General features: G+C 45.1%; 1 protein-coding gene across 2 annotated transcripts in view; it reads right to left on the reverse strand.

Annotated features, from left to right (window-relative positions):
* The window catches only part of CNTN5 (contactin 5), a 2,193,251-nt gene that overhangs the window by 692,886 nt on the left and 1,477,720 nt on the right, over positions 1-22,645 (reverse strand). For both annotated transcript variants that reach the window (XM_073582945.1, XM_073582944.1), the window contains one exon: positions 3,294-3,389. In XM_073582945.1, the coding sequence (XP_073439046.1) occupies positions 3,294-3,389 (96 nt within the window). The remainder of the gene's footprint in view (positions 1-3,293; positions 3,390-22,645) is intronic.

Consider the following 22,645-nt stretch of genomic DNA (forward strand, 5'->3'; position numbering starts at 1 on the left):
TGGTCAAACCCAGACTGAGTGAGCGTCTGAGGGTGACTCTGGAAATATATACCGAGATTTCAAATTTGGCCAACACTGTATACAGCTGTATGCTTCTGCTACAGTAACCTTTTTTGCTATTTTGATTCTGATGTAATCCATAATGAGCCTCTGAACGTCTGTCTGTTACTCCGGAAATATATTTGGAGATTTAAGATTACCCCAACACTGTTTACAGCTGTACGCTTGTGTGACATTACCCATTTACAGCTTTTCATATTCTTGTGTAATCCATACTGGGCCTGAGAGCATTTGTATTTGCCTCCAGAAATGTATACGGAGATTCAGAATGTTAACACTATACTATATATACCTTGTATATGGTGATACTGTACCATTTTTCAACTTTTTATTTTATTGTGTACTCCATACTCAGCCTGTGAGCGTCTGTGTATGACTCATGAAATATATACAGAGATTTATTGTTATCCCTAGTCTGTATAGAGCTGTACGCTTCTGATACAGTACCATATATCTGCTGGTATTTTGGGTCCATTTTCCAAAACATGAGGAAGTATGGTGGAAGAGGACACGGACATGGGCGTGGGGGGCCACCTGGTACTGATGGTGGTGGTGGTGCATCTGCTGGTAGTGCCAAAAACACAATAGCAGCTAAGGCAGGAGGTGTTGAGTCTGCATCATGGTGTAGCTCTGGAAGGCCTGTAAGGCTCCCTTTTCTGGGAGTAGGTAGACTGCTTTTAAAGCTGGAGCATCAAGAGCTGTTTTTGGCTTACATTGCTGAAACAGCCTCCAGCTCTATCACCTCCTCTTCTGAAGTTTCAAAAAAAGCAAGCACTGAGTCGTCAGTGCAGGCTTCTGGTCAGGAGCAACCCCTTTCCTTGTGTCCTTCACCCACACCAAAAGTGAAGGATGCGGCAGCACACACTTCAGATTACTCCATGGAGCTCTTTTCACATACCATGCCTGGGTTAATTAAAAATGGGGCCCATCATATACTGGAGCATTCCAAATGGGGGACATCAGACACTGGAGCAGCATTTACGGGGCTCATTATACACTGGAGCATTAGAAATGGAGCCCATTATATATGGAGCATTATTTGGGCCCATCATACACTGGAGCATTCCAGATGGGGGACATCAGACACTGGAGCAGCATTTATGGGGCCCATCATTTACTGGAGCATTAGAAATGGAGCACATTATATATGGAGCATTATTAGGGCAATTAGGGTATACAGTATACTGGAGCATTCCAGATGGGGGACATCAGACACTGGAGCAGCATTTACAGGGCCCATTATACACTGGAGCATTTACGGGGCCCATCATGCACTGGAGCATTAGAAATGGAGCACATTATATATGGAGCATTATTAGGGCAATTAGGGTATATACTGGAGCATTCCAGATGGGGGACATCAGACACTGGAGCAGCATTTACAGGGCCCATTATACACTGGAACATTAGAAATGGAGCCCATTATATATGGAGCATTATTTGGGCCCATAAGATACTGGAGCATCATCCATGGGGCCCATCATATACTGGAGTTTTCTAAATGGGGCGGATCAGACACTGGAGCAGCATCTATGGGGCACATTATACACTGGAGCATTAGAAATGGGGCCCATTATATATGGAGCATTATTTGGGCCCATAACACACTGGAGCATCATCCATGGGGACCATCATATACTGTAGCATTATGTGGAGCTCATCATATACTGTATGGAACATTGTATGTGACCAATTATTCTGTATGAAGAAATATATGGGGCTCATTATTCTGTATGGTGCACAATGTGGTGGCCATACTGCATAGAGCAATATACTGTCCTTTTTTTGAGCTATTGTACAATTTAAAATAGATCAGTCGTGTCATGTAAGCAGTGAAGTATTTGTCATTGTACTATACCTATATTTGTATGCCGTATCGGAGCATCATGAGTTGTGGTATGTGTTAAAGGGGCGCACTGACACTCTTTGGCCCAGGGCACATGAAAACCTGGAGCCAGCCCTACCCCCCCCCTCAACTTTAGCCAAATAACCCCCAGTTTTCAATGCGTAACTAATATTATGAAGTAAATTAAGGTTGACAAGCTTCAGTAATAAGAATTGATGTTTTTGGCATTGAAATGGGCACTGTAGGTGTGTTTACTGTCCTCCACTCCCTGCCGACTTTGCTTCCCCATTGACTTGCATTGGTTTTCGTGTTTCAGTCGGCCTCTGACTTTTCGCTATAGTCGGCCTATTTCGTTCCACCCGACTTTTGCGAAAGTCGGGTTTCATGAAACCCGACTCGACCCTAAAAAAGGCAAAGTCGCTCATCTCTACCAACAGTGAGTTGCAGCACCAAGAGGCCTTATCAAGGAAGGTGAGGGTGGAACCCACCTGCATAGATAATTAATCACCATGCAGTAACACCAGCGGCCACTGAGGGGAAAAAGCCACCAGCAGTCTAACTAAAGGTGTAGTAACACCAGCAGCCACCAGGAGGAAAAATTGACATTAACCCCCGATGGCCAGAAAGGAAAAAAGTTTAAATGTGAGCAGCCCAAACTGACAGATCCAAAATTGGATCGTGACAGCCGGTGGCAATACCGGGTTTTGACGTGCGAGACTCGTCCGAGTTTCTTGCATGTGAGTATGAGCCCTGATGGTAAGAATGGTCACCCTGATGTAAAACACTGATAACACCGGTACCAGCTTTTTCCATGCGCTTTTTATATGGAGGTGTAAAAGAGCCCTTAAAGCAAATGATTTGAAAACTTTTTTATATTACTAGACTGTTATGAAATTGGAAACGCTGTGCTGAATTTGTACATTACAGTTCTCATTATTATGGGGTCTGTCCAGTTGTCGTCAAAACTAATGGAACGGCCAACATTGAAAGTCACTGTGAACATAGCCCAATATAATAACAGTGTATTAATTGCCGATGATCGAAAACTGTTTGCAGCCAATACGATCACCTCCGCTTTATGCAATATTTCTCCAGATATCTCCATATAGAACTATGTTGTTTCCGAACAGAAAAAGCATTTTAGCCTATTCTGCGAGGCGTACAATTTCTGTACCACAAAATTATACTTAAAGTATCCGTCTCCTTCCAACCGAGTTATTTCTGGCACAGTCTAATGGAGCTACACAGGTTTATTTCAGGGCCTCGACACATGGAAAGCAACTAAAAGCTTTGAAAATATAGGAATATTATTTCACGTGGCCTTCTAGACCTGAAGAAATCGCAATGATTATACAGCTAATAATAAGAACCATGACATGCATATTACCTGGGGAGTGATGGGGGGGAGAACACATAAGAACCACTCCTTGTCCTTCCCTTACAGAGACGGCACTTCGTACACGGCCACTGAAATTCCCAAGATCTGCAAATAAATTAGCATGTAATGTTATATATGGGGAACATGTTCAAAAGGAAAGTACAATTCTTAAAGAGGTTAACTAGAACTTTTATATAAATGACTCATCTTTGGAATAAGTCATCAACATCAGATCGGTCTGACACCTGGCACCTCCATTGACCAGATGGCAGCAGGTCCCAAAGTGTAAGAAGCCAGAAAACTACAGCTCACTACATCATTTAGTGGCCATTCTTGGGTACTGCGGCTTACCGCCCATTTCTTTATTATATCCCTGTAACACATTTATTAATTATTATTTGTATATTAAGCATTGTATAGTGAAAACAGATTGCAATTTTCTTTTCCAAGGTGGGTAACAGTCTTCCCATCAATTTTCCAGCACACATGCACATAGTGGTCGTAGGTGTACTTTGGCAGAATTCACATTCAGCTCATAACCCTTTATTGCTTTGCTTGTGTCAGTCAAAGTAAGCAATTGGCAAAAGCCAGTGCCAAGATAATATCCTTCTTTCTTTCTTTCGTTATGAACCATGAAAAACCATCCAGTCCAAGGTAATATGGTCCACAGATATTTAGTCGAAGAGGATAACGCAACTTCTCATCTCACTCAGTGTAACATTTATGGATTTCTAAGGGTCCCCCCATTAACGAATCCCCTTCATTATCCATAGCGGAGAGTGGTTACAAAGAGCATCTATCGCTCTGCAGGACCCACAATATCCACGCATTACACACTTACACAATCATTTCAATAGGCACGGTGTAATACTTCATTTCCCCTGTGGCAGCGCTGCGGAGACTTTGGACATTTAGCCCTGAACCCTTACAAAGATCTCAGTTGATTGCAGCAGGAAGTCCATTTACCCTGTGACCACTACCAGAAAAAACCCAGAATAAAAACAATTCAATCAAACTGGCCACTATTTGTCTGCTAGTGGCCACCTATACATTACGCTTATACCAACAGATATGGCGCTGCATGTTTTCGGTTTCACACTGTATAATTGTCCTGTGATCAGCGCCACCATCAATTATATTAGGTAAATTAATTTATATAATAGATTATAGAAGCTAGAAAATTGGAAGCACTTAACAAAATGTCCCATATCTCTAGAACCGGATGTCGGAGTTTATAAAATAAAAATGTGGAATATTCATGGGAGCAGCAAGAATAAAATAAAAGCAAAACCTTTCACTTTTTGACCTGGTGAGTGGTGGGAGGTCCTCCTTAATAAAGCACTCCTGCTGAAATTTTTATCCTCTTAATATATTGCAGTCATCATATTATACAACACTGTGCGCTTGCAATTGCTCATTTTGCTTTCTACCCAGATAATTCTCTTTTCTCTGCTCTATGTAGAAACAAGCAGTCTCTTTTCCATCCTATTTTCAACTCCTGCTCTCTCCTCCTATCTGCCGGGGACTTTTGTAGTGACTCTAGACTCATAGAGGGAAAAGAGACCTCCTGTTTCTACATAGAGCTTAGGATTCAGCTAGTCAGTTTTTGATCATGTGATGTCAGAGACCTAATGGAAAAGAAAATAATTAGCTGGGTACAAAGGCAAACTGAGCAATTGTAAGTACACAGTGCTATATAATATGATGAGGACATTGTATTAAGAGGTTAAAAACTTTGATATTTGGATGACTTCATGCATAGTCAGTGGTTAGCACTGCAGCTTTGCGGCACTGGGGTCCTGGGTTCAACTCCAACCAAGGACAAGATTTGCTAGGAGTGTAAATGTTCTCCCCGTGTTTGTGCAGGTATCCTCCGGGTGCTCTGGTTTCCCCCCCAAATTCCAAAGACATACTGATAGGGAATCTAGATTGTAAGCCCCAATGGGGACAGTGATGTTAATGTCTTTAAAGGGCTGTGGAATTAATGGTGCTAAAAAAGCAATGCATAATAAATAATAAATCATTATTGAGTTCTGTGTATAGCTGGTATGTAGCCAGTATGTGGTTGGTATGCGGCCGGGATGTTGCTGGTATGTGGCCGGGATGTAGCTGGTATATAGCCGGGATGTAACTGCTATGTAGCCGGGATGTGGCCAGTATATAGCCGGAATGCATTCGCTATGTAGCCTGGATGCGGCCGGTATGTGGCGGGGATGTAACCGGTATGTAGCCGGGATGTGGCCAGTATGTAGCCGGTATGTGACTAGAAGTGGCCAGTATGTGTCACGATATGTATGACTCAACCCGACGATCGGTAGGTCACAAAACCACAAGACAGACAAGGGGACACTGGAGAAACAATTATAACAGTGGGCTCTATAATAGGGAACGGGGAAGTGGACACCTCCTGCACTCTCCTAAGGAAGAGCCCTGAACTCTCCTCACGTTCCCTATACAGGTTCTTTCAACCTGTCGCCAACCAGGATACCTCAGGGAAAACAACAGACATAGAGAAACAAACAACACTTAGCTTGCTCTGCAGTCATGCACAGGACCGCAGAGTAAGGCACCAGGACACAGCTTCCAGTAGAAACACCAAGGCTCCAGATAAGCTGCAACAGCACTGCTCCAGACAGCTCCTCTCTTCAGAAAGGTTGGTTAGTGAATGACCAATATTAACAACAGGGAGCTGCAGCAGCTGACGACCTTTTATAGGAAGGAAGGGGGAGGTCATCACCTGCTGGCGAATTAAAACTGTAGTAACACCAGCAGCCACCAGAGGGGGAAACCCAGCAGCCGACCAACTACAGTTGTAGTAACACCAACGACCACCAGGGGCAAAAACTCATATTAACCCCCGAGGGCCTGAAAGGAAAAAGGTTTATAAAAGAGAATCCAGACTCTGCCGCAGATCCAAGAATGGATCATGACAGTACCCCTCCTTCAATGAGGGGCTTCTGGACCCTCAATACCACACCTCATCGGAAAACCACCTACAGTGAGGATGCCTAGATACACCAAAGTTCACTTCATCAACTACCTGACTCTCAGGTTTATGGCAAATGTGGGCAGATGGAAGTGGCAATGTATGCTCCGGAGGCACCACAAATCTCCAGAGCACCGACCCAGGGAACGAGTTGTGTATGGGCATAATTGGGGGTAACTCCAGCTGGTAAATCCCCAAGCCGAGAATGGCCAACACCCGATACAGCCCAATCACCTGAGATCTCCAGTCCCCTACAGCACACTTCCACCTGATGTTTTTGGTGGACACCCATACATACTCGTTCACACACAGGTCCGGACCTGAACGTTTATTGCCACACACACGTTTGCCACAAGATAGTGAACTCTTTAAGGAACTGACAACAGAGGCGTCCCCCTGTGTCACCACACTCACACCCCCACCAGACTCAGAGGGAACCACCACCCTCCTCCGACCCCTCCTCCTACGAGGAGTTCGCCTCTCAGGGTTGGCTAATGGTGAGGGTTGAGACTTGCCCCTACTCCCTGGCAGCACCTCTGCTGCCCCCACTCGAGTAGAAGGGGATGGTTTTAGAATGACAGCAGAGAGAGTAGCCCCTAGGCAGCAGCCCTCACACAACTGATCCCAGCTGACTACTTCCCTAGACCGCCAATCTATGACCGAGTTGTGTTTTTCCAACAAAGGGAGGCCTAAAATGATACGTGATGGCATTCTCCCCAAGACGTACATGACAGGGACTCTACATGATGAGTCCCTATACATAGATGTATATTTTCTACGACTTGGGTCAACCTCCCCTGGCTCAGTGGGACCGTCAATGGCCTGGATGCTTAGGGGTTTGGCCAGTGTCCTACACTTCAGGCCATGAGTCTGGACAAAGTGAGCATCCACCAAATTGACTCCCGCTCCACTGTCCACAAACACCAGTATACCCTCAGGTACCCCACCAACCACCACTTCAGCTGATAAAGTACACTGAGAGGGCAAAATGTAGGAAATATACACTCCCTAGTCGCGTCCCTCCAAACAACCAGGGGGACGCGGCTTCTTAGGTTCTACCGAAGATTTGGCACGCGCTGGGCAAACTCTTATAAAATGGCCAGTCTGCCCACAGAAAAAACATGCCCCACACCATTCCAGATCGCAGGCAACCCTCGTTTGAAATCAACTACTCCGATCTGCATGGGTTCCTCCATCATCACTGGTGTGTCCTCCTCCTTAGCAAAGGACTACAGGGAGCACATTTCGTGTATGCCTCTCCCTGAGGCGTCTATCCACCCGGATGGCAAGGGGCATGGCGGCCTCCAACGACCTGGGGGCGGCGTACTGCACCAGAGTATCCTGCATCTTTGGAGACAGACCCTGCACAAAATGACTCCTAAGTGCAGAGTCATTCCACTGTGTGTCAGTGGCCCACCTCCTAAACTCTGAGCAGTACTCAGCAGACCGGCCACCCTGCTTGATCAAACGGAGTTGGGTTTCTGCCAGGGAGACACCATCAGGATCTCCATACACCAGCACCAATGCCGCAAAATACTTGTCGACTGATCGTAGAGATGGTGAATCGACCGGCAGGGAGAAGGCCCAGGATTGGGGATCACCCTTAAGAAGGGACATAATGATTCCCACCCATTGTTCCTCTCTCCCTGATGAACGAGGATGGAGCCTGAAGTATAACTTGCAGGCCTCCTGAAAAACCAAGAATTTATCTGTCCCACAAGAAAACCTGTCAGGGAGAGATATCTGGGGTTCTGGTTGAGCCTGCACCTGAACCAAGGCCCCAAACCCCATCAACTGCTGCAGCTGCTGCACCACCTCACCACGCAGCACCCTAAGCTCATCAGTGAGGGGCTGAAGCAGTTCGGTAAAGGCCTGTATTTGGGTCATGGCTCACCAGAAAAAATGGGTAGGTTGGTAATAATGTCACGATATGTCTGGCTCTGCGTGACGCAACCCAACGATCAGTCGGTCACAAAACCACAAGACACACAAGGGGACACCGGGGAAACAATTACAACGGTGGGCTCTATAATAGGGAACAGGGAAGTGGACACCTCCTGCACTCTCCTAAGGAAGAGCCCTGAACTCTCCTCACGTTCTCTATACAGGTTCTTTCAACCTGTCGCCAACCTGGATACCTCAGTCCCTCACTTGCCCTGCACCTATCCCTTACTAGGGAACTGGCAAGTGTGGACACTGGTTCTCACCACTGTACTAACAAAACACCAGGGAAAACAACAGACATGGAGAAACAAACAACACTTAGCTTGCTCTGCAGTCATGCACAGGACCGCAGAGTAAGGCACCAGGACACAGCTTCCAGTAGAAACACCAAGGCTCCAGATAAGCTGCAACAGCACTGCTCCAGACAGCTCCTCTCTTCAGAAAGGTTGGTTAGTGAATGACCAATATTACCAACAGGGAGCTGCAGCAGCAGACAACCTTTTATAGGAAGGAGGGGGGAGGTCACCACCTGCTGGCTAATTAAAACTGTGGTAACACCAGTGGCCACCAGTGGGGGAAAACCCAGCAGTCGACCAACTACAGTTGTAGTAACACCAGCGGCCACCGGGGGCAAAAACTCATATTAACTCCCGAGGGCCTGAAAGGAAAAAGGTTTATTAAAGAGAATCCAGACTCTGCCACAGATCCAAGAATGGATCGTGATAGTATGTGGCCCGGATGAAGCTGGTATGGAGCCGAGATGTGGCCGGGATGTAACCGGTATGTAGCCGGGATGTGGTCAGTATATAGCTGGGATGGAGCTGGAATGTAACTGGCACATGGCCGGTATATGGCCGGGATGTATCTGGTATGTAGTTGGGATGTAACCGGTTTGTAGCTGGTTTGTGGCCGGTATATGGCCGGGATGTATCTGGTATGTAGTTGGGATGTAACCGGTTTGTAACTGGTATGTGGCCGGTATATGGCCAGGATGTATCTGGTATGTAGCCGGGATGTGGCCAGGATGTAACCGGTTTGTAGCTGGTATGTGGCCAGTATGTGGCCACTATGTAGCAATCTCCTTCTAGAGGCAGAAACAATATTGCATCGATGTCTATGCAGAATATTTGGTGATTTGTATCCACACATCAATCAACATACTGAAAATATATAAAGAAAAAACAGCATGAAAATGCTGAAACTTTTACATCTAACAATAAAATGGAATCAAAAGACAAGTTTTGTTAGAAAAGTTTTCTTTTTGAAGCGGGAATCAACAGATTTATTTTTTTAATTTGAATAGAAACACATTTTACAAATGTGACAATGCGTTATAGTGTTTCTGCAGTTTTAAAGAAAAAAAAAAAACAAATAAAAATTAAACAAAACTACTTTTATTCGGTAAGGTTGTTCTCAGCCCCAGATTCATTATCAGTTATCTGTGTCATTTGAAGTTTTCGTTTTGTAAAAAAGATAACACTCGTGTAATGAGATTAAACTGCATAATCTGCGGAGCATGGTTTAGGAATCCTTATCGATACCGCGGAGCTCTGAGGCTATTATTATACAATGATAAGAAAATGAATTAAGATACTTCTTAGATGTGGAGAAAAACAGTCAATGTTGTGAGGGGTATGAACCTATAGAAAAAAAAACCTCGCTTTCTAGTTGTGTTTTTTTCTGTATTGTTCCCAGATGTTTGATAGAAGAAATGTCATTTACTGAAGTCTAACAAGATCTGATTAATCAAATGACTGCATCTGAAGATTAGAAAACTGATCCGTGTAGTCACTTTTTCAAAGCTCCATGGCATCCAATGCACAGAAATAAATCTTCAAGTTATCTTTTGTGTAGATCTGGACGGAAATTCTGACAATTTATACAGTAAAAAAAAAACAACACTGGACAAAAAACACAATTTTAACAAAAAATAAATTCTACATTCTGCAATGAAAACTATATGCGAAAAATGCTACTCACCTCTGTTTGATCCAGCTCCAAGTGCTGCTTCCTCCTCAAGCTGTGGTTCAGACCCTATGCTTCTCGAGTTTTCATGGCATCCTGACATGCTTCTGTGACATCGTGAACTTGGTTAGGCCCCCTTTCACATGTCCTGATGACACCGGTACTGGAAAAACCAGTACCGGTGTTAGCAATGTTGCGTGTACATGTGACTTGCTTTAGTGTGTGGCATCCATGTGGCGTCCATGTGCCGTCTATGTCCTGCTGTCACCCGTGTGTCATCCATGTGTAAGAAGATGAGTCGAGACGGAGTCAGCGGTGTGCAGTGCCCTTTAAGGACGGAACTATTGGGGCTGTCACCACTGTTGGCGGGGGAGGTTTCCTCAGACAGGGAGAGACCTTTCTGTCAGACAGCAGGGGGCACGGGATACATAAGGAAACCTGAGCGCGGGAACGTGGCAGACTTGGTGGGAAGGCGACAGGAGACGGTTGACGAGATACTGAATAAACTGCTTAGAGACTACTCTGGAAGACCGCAGGTTGTTTCCACTTGTACACATGCTCACGATCCGTGCTCGGTGCCATCTCTGAGGAATCCACATAGAGGACTGTTTCCATGTTCCGGCGCACCCCTGTCAAGCAGGACTGAATCCATCAGCACTGTAGGGCGGCAGTGTTACTCGTTTCTCCGTAGCAAAGTCAGAGACTTTGTGCATCATTTGAGAAGCCGCTGGGAGATTTTCCAGCCTTCCACTTGCCAGAACTGCAACCAATAAGTTATCTCGGTTCTTTTTATATTCTTTTGCTAATTGTCTTTACCTCCCTGTGTGTAGTGCCTCTTGTTATTGTTAACCCCTTCTCTGTCTCCGGTTACTCACTGCATCCCACGAACTGTTTGCTTCTTACACATGTGCTGTCCATGTCCTGCGTTCATACGTGTGTCATCCATGTGCCGTCCGTGTCCTGTGCTCATCTGGGTGTTTTCCATGTGCCGTCGGTGTTCTGCACTCCAGGAGACGCAGCGACTGTGAAGAGTGGTTATGTCGGCAACGTTACTGCTCCTCACAGTTGCCTGGTCTCGTGGAGCGCAACGTGAGCCAGAAATGGCTGCTGCTAAAGCCTATGGAGCCTCAGAACGAGGTTCCATAGGCTTTGGACGACAGATTCGGGGAACACTCGACTACGTCGGACCTGCGTGGGGACTTTTTTTTAATGATAAATTGGTGAACGAGGGACAGTGTCTTGTTTTTACTTCTCGTTTTCTATTTTTTTCAGGTTTCCATTTGTTGACTACAGTGGATTCCCTCGACTACGTGAGACCTGTGTGAGATATATATATATATATATATATATATATATATATATATTATTAAATTGGTTAACAAGAGAAAGAGTCTGGGAGTGGTTTTAGATCAAGTATTTTTGTGTGTGCTTTTTCTTTTTAGTACTGGGTTAGTAATGGGGGTCTGATAGACATCTCTCCACTACTAACACCAGGGCTTGATGTCAGCTGTGTTTTTGGACAATTCACAGCTAACATCAACCCAACTACCATTACTCCGATTGCCAATGCATCAGGACAATCGGGAAGAGCCGAAGTGAAGCTCCAAAATTAGTGCATCCAATGTGATGCTCCACTTCTGAGGCAGATGCAGGCTGGTATTTTTTTAGGATGCAAAGAGCCCAATAATCAGTGACCTTCCCAGCTTGATAATATCAGCTCACAGCTGTCTGCTTTACCTTTGCTAACTACCAAAAATGGGAGGACACCCCATGTCATTAATTTTATTTATTAGGTTATTAGCTGTAACATTAGGTTGAGGTCAACATAAAACTCATTTTTTATAATGTGACCTGGGGTTGTCAAATCAGATGTCTATCTATCAATTATCTTTCTATCTATAAAGAGTTTTGCAAAGTTTTCAAACTGTTAACTCATACTCAGTTTGACGCTAGTCACTACTCATGGACTTACAGTGAGCCAGGCTAGTCAAGAAATTCGTGGTCAGTACCTAGAAGGCTCATAATAGTAAAAGGGAAAAGACAAAAGTGTAGTCAGGTAACAGTCTGAGGTCAGAGTATCAGGAAGGTAGTGGATCAAGACAAAGGGGTAAGATAAACCGATGGTCAAAGATAAATCCAAGGTCAGCAATGAAGATCAGAATACAACTCAGAGCACAGCAAGCACACACTCGTTGAGCAAATCTACAATTGGCAAAGTTCTGACAGTTGTCAGAGTGCTAAATAGTCCTGTAATTACCCAGAATGAATGACACCTGGAGGAAATCCCAGAGATTCAGCCAGATAGGACAGCTGAGCTGTCAATCACAATACTAACACTGCATGTGGTGGCCTTGCAGGCGCATTTGCCATCGTTGTTTCTCTTCATACCTTGAAGTATAGAGTGCGTTTGGCTTCCAAGTAGGAGCCACCCGAAAAATTAACTTGCTATTTCTTTTAACTGCTGAAGTGGTTAAAAGAAGTGACATGAGATGGAACAAGTTCACAGTAGCGTCATTTTGACATTACTGTGCACTATGTCTATTTTATGGGGGGCTTTTTTTTAGGTGGATTCTGGACACAATCTGCATTAAAAAGATGCCAAGTGCACATAACCTTATGTTAGTTTTATGCTAAGAACTGATATTTCTTGTGGTTTGCAATGAAGAAGAATATTAGCTGTCATAGTTTACAATAGAAAAGGATGAACAGCTTATAAGTGCCCCTAGTGTTAGGAGTCAGATTTTGGCCATTACTAGGCAGGAATCTAGACCCTCACATGCTGCAGTCTCCTGCTCTTTGTCTAAAGCAAAGGAGATTGCAGAGGAGATTGCTTCACAGCAACTCTCTCCGGAGACTAAGTCCTTTGTCCCTTCCTCTGAGCATGCTCATGGGACGATCGCCCATTGGAGTTCAGGAGTCAGGTGCTCAGGTCCTGCTCCAGATTCCATTGGCTCAGCTCAGAGATCTGGAAGCCTTTGGAAGGTCCCGTTTGCTATAAAAAGCGCGCATGGCTGTTCCGCCATGCGCTAGTATAGTCATACTTGCTGCTGTGTGTATGTTGATGGATGCATGATCTGGTGAATGACTCATTTGAAACCCCCTTCCTTGGATATTATGGTTGTGTGAGGGAATGAGTTATAGCCAGTGAACAGCGCCAGCGCGCCATTGCTCCACTATTGCACCTGCTAGCGTCTAACATCGCGCTTGCGTTACTGTGGTGTTACCTTGCGGCAAGTCTCATGCTGCGCTGCTATAGGAGCTGTTGTTTGCGTCTGCAGTTGCAACGCTGTTTTTCACGAGAGTTTACCGTAGGTCCTGGTGGAGTGAGTGCCGTCTTTTAACTACTCCGGTGACCATATACCGCTCGTGCACCGCTGAGTCTCTGTGTTCTTAACAGGCTCAGCGTTGATATATTTTCTTTATCAGCTCTGTGCGTTTAACAGAGATTCCTTAGTGCACCTGGGTGTTATCTAACCCTGTGTACATTACCGCCAGATTGCTCTGCGTCACTTAAGGGGGTTTTACACTAAGCAATATCGCTAGCAATATCGCTAAAACGTCACTGGTTTTGTGACGTTATAGCGATATTGCTAGCGATATCGCTATGTGTGATACTTACCAGCGACCGGCTCCCCCGCTGCTCATCGCTGATCGCGTGAGAATGTCCGGCTCCATTTCTCGTCGGGCTTTTTCCTGCTGGGCTTCCTGCTGTGTGAGACGAGCGACGCGTGGAGGCGGGCGGGAGGATGCAGGATCGCTGTGTGTGAATGGTAAGTATCGTCCGCTGCGTCGCTGCTGCATCGCTGTGAGATCTTTCTGTATGAAAGCTCACTAGCGATCATTTAGCGATGCACCAGCGATCCTGACCGGGTCGGATCGCTGGTTGGATCGCTGGTGCATCGCTAAATGTAAAAGGGCCTTTAGCTGCGGTTTCTCCACCTACCACACGGTGGACCCCGAGTGGCGAAGGCACTTCATTTATATTTTTTATATTTATATTTTTTATTTAGTGCCTTCTGCCACTCCTAACACCTAGTCCTAATTAGTGGTCCCAATTAGTTAATGCAATTTTCAGGGGTCCTTACCGCTAATTTTACATATGAGACAGTTTAATAAGTCTGATCCAGAGCATGTAAAAAAACCAGCGTGATGAGGGGGCGTCTTTTACGCTATTATTACTTTATCAGAACCTGTATAATTTCTGTTAACAAGATTCTGCCTAATCTGAGAACTAATAATGATAAGTGGAAATTACATAAAGACAGAACAGGAAGAACAATAGTCGCAATCAGAACATTGGAGTCATGACTCATTGCTGCAGCTTTTAATCCATTCCCTGATTAAACTCCTCAGGAGGAGCCAACCTAATGACCTGATATCTCATGTTGTTAATGGGGCGCCTGGAATGCTATTCCATAATGTAACTTTGCATGTTAATCTTCTACGACTCCTACTCACATGCATAGCTGTATGTAATCCGACATAATATTAGAAAGTTATAATTCTCTGCCACTGAGACTCAATGATTCTCATTGGAGGGAGCTGGGATTAATGAAATCATGAAATCGTTATCCAAATCACAAGCCACATAAGATACAGATGTATTAATAATATATTTTGCTATATAATTTATTCCAAACTGTTCAAGTTTGTTTAAAATGTAACTCAAACTCCAAAGTTAATTTTAAGAAAATATTAAAATAATATAGCAAAATTATGAGAAATATTATGTGTCTTATAATACTAATTCTAATAATAATATTATTATTAATAATAATAATATAGAGTTCCATAATAACATAAAACATAATCTCACGATTGATGTGCTGGAGTACACAACAATTGCAGGTGTATGCTGATGGAGGGGGATTATCTTGAAAAGACAGAAGATGTTCATGTAGGTCTTCTTTTAACTGTAATGTTGTAACACCTTTGTCTGTACCTACTACTACAACCTCTGCCTTTGTCGCCAAGTGGTGCTGCCCTTAATCTGGATGGTGCTGAGGAACGCTAGCATGGTCCAGCCAAACTCAATGGTGAGACTGGGACTTGTGCCAGCCAGGGAGTCTGAGTCTCTTCTGCTGTGAGCTTCGGGTGGGGCCAAACCCCATTTAAACTCCCATCAGTTTGCTGGGATTAGTCAGTTATGAGTATATACTGACTCTGGTTTGTTTTCCGGTGACACTCTGCTACCTTACCTATCTTAATTGATTCCCTTTTCTGGCTTTGGACTGTCTTAACCCTCCGTTTATCTGATGATTCCCACCCATCCCCTGTAGACTGTGAACCCTTGCGGGCAGGGTCCTTTCCCCTTTCGTACTTGTGTATGCCTTGTTTTGCTCATGTTTATTGTACTTGTCTACATTTGCCCTCTTTTGACTCATTTCTACTGGAATTGAATTCTTAACCTTGTCCATGACTTCTATCTTTGTACTGTTTTTGTCCAAAACTTTGTTTGGCCAGCTTGCTTTACCGGCCAGCAGCCACTTTATGAAATTAACCCAGGTGACCTTGTTGCAAGTCCAGGTTATTGTACAGGGGTTGCAAGGCAAAGGTCAGCTTTCCCCTAGGACCTACTAAGTGGAGTAGTTTGAGCAAAGTCTGTCAATGGTACCCCTATTAAGAGATGCCTGGTTTTCATGTGCAGTTTACTATTACAATTGTATGACCTCTCAGTTCTTCCAGTAAACCTCCATGTTGTGATGACCCAAATAATTGTTGCTGTATGTTGTAATTAAGGCCGTTCATTCTCCCACAATTTTTACTGCTGATTATTCTGATGAATGCTGAAATCTACAATTTATTTACATCTTTAATATTAATATGTACAACCTATCTCTAAGAGAGGCTATAAAAATTTTGTCGGTAGGGGTCAAACTCCCAAACCCCCATGGATCAGCTGATTAAAGAGGCCACTTCACCTTGGAATTGGCATAGTCAAGTGCGAGTGCCAGAATATCTCGTAACTTGCATACTGAGGGTAACACGTAACTGAAGAAGGTCACAACAGACCGAAACATTTTTTCGTGTGCTACAATAAATTTGTTTTTTCATGCATCTAAGTTGAGTGCTAGGTGTAACGGTCACGTGTGACTGGACACAGCGCCTCCAGCAGGGCGAATTTATGACACACGTGATCCTGGATACAGCGCCTCCAGCAGGGCGAATCCAAACAATAATGGGACGTGCAGCCGGATACACCGCCTCCAGCTGGCGAATTTAAGAAATACACGTAAAACTGGATACCCCGCCTCCAGCTGGCGAATTTAAAGAATAAGGGTAAACACAGGGAACAATTACAGTGGTGGGCCCTGCGATAGGGAATGGGGGGCGTGGAGACCTCCTAAGCTCCCCTGAGCCAGAGTCCCTACACTCCCAACATTCCCCATACAGGCTCCTCGCCTGTCGCCGCACGCGTGCCTCAATACCCTAGCTCGCCCTAAACCTAAACCCTCACTAGGGAATAGGTCGGTGCGGAGACCAATCCCACCACTACACTAGAACACACACAAGGAAAGTAACAAACAGGGGAAACAGAAAACTTAGCTCTCTCTGTGCTAAAGCTCCAGCACAGAGTCCAGCGACCGACTGCAGCCTTCCTCCTGAATAGCTGCCAAGAACTCCCTTCTGTGACTCCTTCCACACCAGGACTCAGATTGAGCTGAGCACTCTCTTCAGCTCCTTCCACCACCAAGGTTGGTTGCAAATGAACAACTATCACCAAAAATGATTGCATACCCTGAGCACACCTTTATAGGGTGTCACACCTGATCCATAATTAAGTGAACATTAACCTAAACCTAAGGTGCAATACCATTCCCCACCACCGGGCAACTTAGAATGAACGACACCACGTGTGATAATTCTAATGGCCACCGGGGGCTATCACGACACACTTTGGAACCAAAGGAAAAAAAGTTCACTTAATGCATTTAATACCGCCAGATCCAACACTGGATCATGACAGTACCCCCTCCTTAATGAGGGGCCTCTGGACCCTCAAGACCACCCCTCCTTAGGGAAACCCCTACAGCGGGGATGCCCAGACCCTGAGTTCACCCCACCCTCACCTGAATTCAAATTTATGACAAACACGCAGCTGGTAATGGCAATAAAGTTAATTATGGAGGCACCACTCATCTCCACAGCGCCGACCTGGGGAACGAGTTTATGTATGTGTATGTTTGTTTGTTATGAGCTGATCAGGCTCCACAACACACTTCCACAAGATGTTTTTTGGTGGCACCCATACACGCTCGTTCACACACAGGTCCGGACCTGAACGTTTATTGCACACATTCGTTTGTCATAAAACTTGGTAAACTCATTCTGGACCTGATAACAGAGGCGTCCCCCTGTGTCACCACATTCACACCCCCGCATTACACCATAGGGTACAGCACCTTCCAACCCTTTCCACCACGAGGTCTGCCCCTCACAGGGTTTGCTAGTGGCGAGGGCTGGAACTTGCCCCTACTCCCCCGCCGCACAATCGCTGCTCTCACAGGAGAGGAAGGGGTCCCCTGAAGAGAGACGGCAGAGACAGTGGTCTCAAGGCAGCAGCCCCCACACGACTGCCCCCAGCTGACTACTTCCCTAGCTCGCCAATCTATCCCCGGGTTGTGTTTTTTCAGCCAAGGGAATCCTAAAACGATAGGTACTGGCATTCCCTCCAAGACGTAGCATGACAAGGACTCCTCATGATGTCCTATACGCAGATGGATGTTTTCTACGACTTGGGTAAGGCTCCCCTGACTCAGTGGAACAGAGTTAATGGCCTGGACGCTTATAGGTTGGGCCAGCGTCCTACACTTCAGGCCATGAGTCTGGACAAAACGAGCATCCACCAGACTGACTCCTGCTCCGCTGTCCACAAGCACCGGTACCACCTCCGGTACCCTGCCAGCTAACACTTCTGCTGACATAATACCTTGGGAGGGCAAAATGGAGGAAATGTACACTCCCTGGTTGCCTCCCTCCAAACGACCAGGGGTCTGCGGCTTCTGAGATGACACAGATATTTTGGCACGTAATGGGCACGCCTTAAGGAAATGACCAGTCTTCCCACAGGAAAAACATGCCAACCCCACTCCCTGAACCGTAGGCAGGCCTGAACACAACCCAACACCTCCTACTTGCATAGGTTCGTCCGGAGACTTGGCACGCCCTGGGCAGATTCCCATGAAATGGCCCGGCTTCCCACAGGAAAAGCATACCCCCCACCACGGCGAACCCCAGGCAACCCCCTATTTGTACCACCAACACCGGGCTGCCTGGGTTCCACCAACCGTACCGGGGGGTCCTCACCCCCGGAGAGAACTACAGGGGGCACATTTTGTGTATGTCTTTCCCTAAGGTGTCTATCCACCCGGATGGCGAGGGACATGGCGGCCTCCAGCGACCTGGGGGCGGCGTACTGCACCAGAGTGTCCTGCAACTTAGGAGACAGACCCTGCACAAATTGACTCCTAAGTGCAGGGTCATTCCACTGAGTGTTAGTGGCCCATCTCCTAAACTCAGAGCAGTACTCCTCAGCAATCCGGGCTCCCTGTTTACACCTACGGAGTCGGGATTCCGCCAGAGAGACGCCATCAGGATCCCCATACACAAGCGCCAAAGCCGCAAAAAACTCGTCCACGGACTCTAAAGATGGTGAATCGTCCGGCAGGGAGAAGGCCCAGGATTGGGGATCCCCCTTCAAAAGGGACATAATTAGTGTTGAGCATTCCGATACCGCAAGTATCGGGTATCGGCCGATACTTGCTGTATCGGAATTCCGATACCGACTTCCGATATTTTTTCAATATCAGAATTCGGCATCGGAATCGGAAGTTCAGTTGATTGACGGCCTGACGTCATCATGATGCGCGGTGTGTGCGCATCATGATGCGCCGTCATTTTGGGCCTTCCGGGGGTCTCTGCCGGCCTGCCGGGGGGCTGTGCCGGCCTGCCGGGGGGCTGTGTGGACTGCCCGGGGTCTGTACCGGCCTGCCGGGGGGCTGTGCCGGCCTGCCGGTGGTCTGTGCACCCTGTGGGGGTCTGTACCGGCCTGCCGGGGGGCTGTGCCGGCCTGCCGGGGGGCTGTGCTGATGTCCGGGGGTCTGTGCAAGCATCGTCCGATGGGACTACAAGTCCCATCGGGCGATGCCTGCTACCATGACAGTGATTGACACATTAGCCAATGATGGGACAGTAGTAGTCCCATCATCCGGCTAATGTGTTAAATGTTAAAAAAAAAAAAAAAAAAAATACTACATACATACTACATGCATGCTACATACATACTACATGCTACATACATACTACATATATACTACATACATACTACATACATGCTACATACATACTACATGCATGCTACATACATACTACATGCTACATACATACTACATGCATGCTACATACATACTACATATATACTACATACATACTACATACATGCTACATACATACTGCATGCTACATACATACTACATACATACTACATACATACTACATGCATGCTACATACATACTACATATATACTACATGCATGCTACATACATACTACATGCTACATACATACTACATATATACTACATACATACTACATACATGCTACATACATACTGCATGCTACATACATACTACATACATACTACATGCATGCTACATACATACTACATACATACTACATGCATGCTACATACATACTACATGCATGCTACATGCATGCTACATACATACTACATGCTACATACATACCACATGCATACTACATACATACTACATACTACATATATACTACATGCATGCTACATACATACTACATACATACTACATACATACTACATGCATGCTACATACATACTACATGCATGCTACATACATACTACATGCATGCTACATACATACTACATGCTACATACATACCACATACATACTACATACATACTACATACTACATATATACTACATGCATGCTACATACATACTACATGCTACATACATACCACATACATACTACATACATACTACATACATACTACATGCTACATACATACTACATATATACTACATGCATGCTACATACATACTACATGCTACATACATACCACATACATACTACATACATACTACATGCTACATACATACTACATATATACTACATGCATGCTACATACATACTACATGCTACATACATACCACATACATACTACATACATGCTACATATATACTACATGCATGCTGCATACATACTACATATATACTACATGCATGCTACATACATACTACATGCTACATGCATGCTACATACATACTACATACATACTACATGCTACATACATACCACATATATACTACATACATACAATACATTCATACAATACATACATAGACATACAGTACATATAACATAGAGTAACATACTTACCAATACTTGTCACATTGTTCCCCGAAGCCATTGTCTTTTCCGGAATAAATATTAACATAACAAACCACAAAAATACTCACCCACGATCCGAAGCAGTCCACGAGTGTGTCCCACGACGATCTTGGGTAGAGAACTGCAGCATCAGATGATGCTGCCGTTCTCTACGGGCTGCAGGAATCCAATGACGGAAGGTAGGTATCCTTCCGCACTGTATTCCTCCGCCACTTAAAAAAAAAAAAGTCCCTAGTCTCACTTTATGCCATTGCTGCGTGGGAATTTCCCACACAGCAATGGCATAAAGTGAGACTAGGGACTTTTTTTTTTTTTAAGTGGCGGAGGAATACAGTGCGGAAGGATACCTACCTTCCGTCATTGGATTCCTGCAGCCCGTAGAGAACGGCAGCAACAGCTGATGCTGCAGTTCTCTACCCAAGATCGTCGTGGGACACACTCGTGGACTGCTTCGGATCGTGGGTGAGTATTTTTGTGGTTTGTTATGTTAATATTTATTCCGGAAAAGACAATGGCTTCGGGGAACAATGTGACAAGTATTGGTAAGTATGTTACTCTATGTTATATGTACTGTATGTCTATGTATGTATTGTATGAATGTATTGTATGTATGTAGTATATATGTGGTATGTATGTAGCATGTAGTATGTATGTAGTATGTATGTAGCATGCATGTAGCATGCAGTATGTATGTAGCATGCATGTAGTATATATGTAGTATGTATGTGGTATGTATGTAGCATGTAGTATGTATGTAGCATGCATGTAGTATGTATGTAGCATGCATGTAGTATATATGTAGTATGTATGTAGCATGTAGTATGTAGCATGCATGTAGTATATATGTAGTATGTATGTAGCATGTAGTATGTATGTAGCATGCATGTAGTATATATGTAGTATGTATGTAGCATGTAGTATGTATGTAGCATGCATGTAGTATGTATGTAGCATGCATGTAGTATGTATATGGTATGTATGTAGCATGTAGTATGTATGTAGCATGCATGTAGTATATATGTGTTATGTATGTGGTATGTATGTAGCATGCATGTAGCATGCATGTAGTATGTATGTAGTATGTATGTAGTATATATGTAGTATGTATGTAGCATGTAGTATGTATGTAGTATGTATGTAGCATGCATGTAGCATGCAGTATGTATGTAGCATGCATGTAGTATATATGTAGTATGTATGTAGCATGTAGTATGTAGCATGCATGTAGTATATATGTAGTATGTAGCATGTAGTATGTATGTAGCATGCATGTAGTATATATGTGTTATGTATGTAGCATGTAGCATGCATGTAGCATGCATGTAGTATGTATGTAGTATATATGTGGTATGTATGTAGCATGTAGCATGCATGTAGCATGCATGTAGTATGTATGTAGTATATATGTGGTATGTATGTAGCATGCAGTATGTATGTAGCATGCATGTAGTATATATGTAGTATGTATGTTGCATGTAGTATTTATGTAGTATGAATGTAGCATGTATGTAGTATGTAGTATGAATGTAGCATGTATGTAGTATGCATGTTGTATGTATGTAGCATGTAATTTTTTTTTTTTTTTTTACATTTATCACATTAGCCGGATGATGGGACTACTACTGTCCCATCATTGGCTAATGTGTCAATCACTGTCATGGTAGCAGGCATCGCCCGATGGGACTTGTAGTCCCATCGGACGATGCCTGCACAGACCCCCGGAGCCTGCACAGACCACCGGCAGGCCGGCACAGCCCCCCGGCAGGCCGGCACAGCCCCCCGGCAGGCCGGCACAGCCCCCCGGAGCCTGCACAGCCCCCCGGCAGGCCGGCACAGCCCCCCGGCAGGCCGGCACAGCCCCCCGGAGCCGGCACAGCCCCCCGGCAGGCCGGCACAGCCCCCCGGCAGGCCGGCAAAACCCCCCGGAGCCTGCACAGACCACCGGCAGGCCGGCACAGACCACCGGAGCCTGCACAGACCCCCTGGCAGGCCGGCACAGCCCCCCGAAAGGCCCGTACAGACCCCAGAGAGGCTGTAC

Source organism: Dendrobates tinctorius, unplaced genomic scaffold (genome assembly GCF_039654945.1).
Source record: "Dendrobates tinctorius isolate UK_male_01 unplaced genomic scaffold, ASM3965494v1 ptg000075l, whole genome shotgun sequence".
NCBI classification, from domain to species: domain Eukaryota; kingdom Metazoa; phylum Chordata; class Amphibia; order Anura; family Dendrobatidae; genus Dendrobates; species Dendrobates tinctorius.